At 40.3% G+C, this 3,277-nt stretch overlaps 1 protein-coding gene across 1 annotated transcript in view; it reads left to right on the top strand.

The window, feature by feature from the left end:
- Window positions 1-338: 338 nt before the first annotated feature.
- The window catches only part of lipca (lipase, hepatic a), a 7,277-nt gene continuing 4,338 nt past the window's right edge, over window positions 339-3,277 (top strand). The window contains exons 1-5 of the mRNA XM_020605729.1: window positions 339-420; window positions 901-1,085; window positions 1,801-1,980; window positions 2,142-2,259; window positions 2,414-2,647. Coding sequence (XP_020461385.1) covers window positions 339-420; window positions 901-1,085; window positions 1,801-1,980; window positions 2,142-2,259; window positions 2,414-2,647 — 799 coding nt within the window. The remainder of the gene's footprint in view (window positions 421-900; window positions 1,086-1,800; window positions 1,981-2,141; window positions 2,260-2,413; window positions 2,648-3,277) is intronic.

Raw genomic sequence — 3,277 nt, 5'->3', positions numbered from 1 at the left:
CACATCCTACCACATCCCCCTCCCCAGTCATACTCATTACATAATGTGTTTGATCTACACAGCCCAGCCCCCAGCCAATCAGAAAAGGACCAAATTCTCCTGATCTATAAACCATTTCTCCTAGTTTCCCCTCTTTTTCTGTACAGTATAATGTTTGCCGCTCTGAGTTTAAGCTGAAGGGCAGCGATGAAGCTTCTTTAAAAGAGCTTCTATACCTGCAGACACACGGATATCGCCTTCACTCTGCATTACCTGCATTTTGCCTACTTAAAATTGTACTACTTACCTGTGGGAGAAGTGTCAGTTTAAAGGAATTACTAAAGTGTCTGTGTGACGCCATGTCTGTGGCCAAAATCCTGTGCTGTTTGCTGTTAACCTGTCACCTCAGTGAGGGGAAGAAACTCAAAGGAAACAGAACAGGTGAGTGACAGGTCATGTTTGAATGATCCCAAGTGTGATAAAACTGCCTTTTATTTATAGATGATTTTAAAAAATGACTTTTTGTGAAGTGTTATCTGTGTGCATCTTCCAGAGAAATCTTTATGACCCGGAAACAAGGCAAACTGCTTCGAAAAGGGTGCTAGTTGGCCTACAGTTCAAATGGGCCTCAACAGGAAATGACTGTTCTAATTTCTTCCTAATTACTTTCAGATAATTGTATCAGCAAATGAGCTGAAATGTTTCCGCTGCTCACAAGAGGAAATATACACCACCAATCAAAAGTTTTCACATTGTCTCGTTGAATGTGTCCAAACCTCTGACTGGTAGTGTAAAATGAAATTTCATGTTATTTTTAACTATTCACCTCAATGTAAACACACTCAGTATCTCAGCATGTTCTGATTTCCAGAGTAATCATGAAGAACAAACGGATAACTCTCCTGCCGTTTGTCTTTCAAGTAGTAGTGGACACAGAGCAGAGAAGAGTCCTAAAGGTGAAACAGCCATATGTCAGCAGTTCAATCTTCAGGCTATTTTTGGAAGGTGAGGACACCTGCACAGTGGACCCTCTGCAGCTGCACACTCTCACCTCCTGTGGCTTCAACAGCAGTAATCCCCTCATCATCATCACTCATGGGTGGTCGGTAAGGTTAACTCCCGCTTTCCTTACACTTCACTGATTTGAACCACTGCATACAAATCATGACTACTGAAGAGGAAATGTTCAAAGGCCTGAAATATTCTGAAATTTAAAAAAAAGGAAGTATACATGCAGACATTTATTCAGCATTTTGACTTTTTAATTTCAGATTTTTACTTGCTGGGTCTGTTTGGTGTATGTATACTCTTGCCGTTTCAAACTGAATAAACTTTAGAGCAGGGGGTTTTCAGCTAATTGTGATCCAGGGACTGCCATTCTGACTAAGAGGTAACCCGAGGACCTCTTTTACAGGGGTGATAGACTGAATGGGCATCATTTTAATCTTGAATGTCACCTTGGCTTTTCTAAAGTGTATATATTTGTATGAATTATTGACACACAATAAATAATACATGGAAATATGTTTTTAAAAAAGACGGTTCCTACAGTGAAACTACATTAATGGGTACATCTCATAGTCTCTTATAAACATTGTTGTTTCCCTCACTTACGTGTTTTCCTTGTGTCTTAGTCCCATCCTTGTAAGATGTGAGGAAAATGTGTGGAGATAAGCGACATGACCCATTGAATGCATGGTCAGGGACCACCTGCAGTTCCTTTGCAGACCAACTGGTGGGGGGGGGCATGGACCACTGGTTAAACAGAGGTGTAGCAGCAAGCTACAGCAACACATTTCTAATAATCTTGTTTTTCCAAAGGTGAATGGAATGATGTCGAGCTGGGTGTTCAGATTAGCCAGAGCCCTGAAGGCAAATCTGATAGACGTCAACGTGGTGGTCACTGATTGGCTGTCCCTGGCTCACCAACACTACCCCATAGCCGTACAGAGTGCACGCACTGTTGGAAAAGACATCGCTCACCTGCTGCAGTCACTTCAGGTCAGAAGACATTTTTCTACTGATTTTCCACTTTTTCATGTAGCCTATGAAATAAAGTCAAGTGTGTTACATTTGTCAAGTTTCATATTGAAGAAATAGTAAAAAGCACTATGCTTGTTTCATATTAAAGTTGCCAAAAAAGTGTCAAAAATCCCCAATAGGCACAGTACCAGTATCCAGTGAGAAAAGCTCATTTGATTGGCTTTAGCCTTGGTGCTCACACCTCTGGATTTGCTGGAAGCTATCTGGGAGGTTCAGAGAAGATTGGAAGAATAACTGGTGGGTTTTTCCACAGTGTGAATGTAACAGTTGTGCTATCATTCATCAGGAACATGCTGTAAAATCACTGGCCCAACAAAAAATAATTTTGGATGAATAGTCATTCTGCATTCTAAAACAAATTGACCTTTGATTGCACATTGTGTCTGTCCAGGTCTTGATCCGGCTGGGCCATTGTTTGAAGGCATGTCTCCCACAGATAGACTGTCTCCTGATGATGCTGAATTTGTGGATGTCATCCACACCTTCACCCATGAACGTATGGGCTTCAGTGTGGGCATCAAGCAAGCTGTGGCACATTATGACTTTTACCCTAATGGTGGAGACTTCCAACCAGGATGTGACCTGCAAAACATCTACGAGCACGTAGCCCAATACGGGCTAATTGGTGCGATTAAAAACACACCACAACACCTTTAAACTTTATGACAAAAACATACCTGTTTACAATATACGTGTAATCTGGTCCTCTGGAGAATGTTTATTATATGAATGTATTATTAGAGCTATTATTATTAAAACATTTTCTCTATAGACCACAATGATAAAAGACATTTGTAAAACTGTTGACAGGACACTTTGAACCTTAAACAATGTCCCCTGTCACTCTGTATTATGAATTTTTAAATCCATGGAGGCTTTATATAAGGTAAAGTGTACAGGTGCATCTCAATAAATTAGAATATCGTGGAAAAGTCCATTTATTTCAGCAATTCAACTCAAATAGTGAAACTCATGTATTATATAAATTCAGTACACACAGACTGAAGTAGTTTAAGCTGTTGGGTCTTTTAATTGTGATGATTTTGGTCCACATTTAACAAAAACCCACCAAATCACTATCTCAATAAATTAGAATATGGTGACATGCCACTCAGCTAGTCAACTCAAAACACCTGCAAAGGTGTCCTGAGCCTTCAAAATGGTCACTCAGTTTGGTTCACTAGGCTACACAATCATGGGGAAGACTGCTGATCTGACAGTTGTCCAGAAGACAATCATCGACACCCTTCACAAG

Source organism: Monopterus albus, unplaced genomic scaffold (genome assembly GCF_001952655.1).
Source record: "Monopterus albus unplaced genomic scaffold, M_albus_1.0 scaffold4.1, whole genome shotgun sequence".
Taxonomy (NCBI): domain Eukaryota; kingdom Metazoa; phylum Chordata; class Actinopteri; order Synbranchiformes; family Synbranchidae; genus Monopterus; species Monopterus albus.
This window is presented reverse-complemented; position numbering and strand designations above follow the sequence as displayed.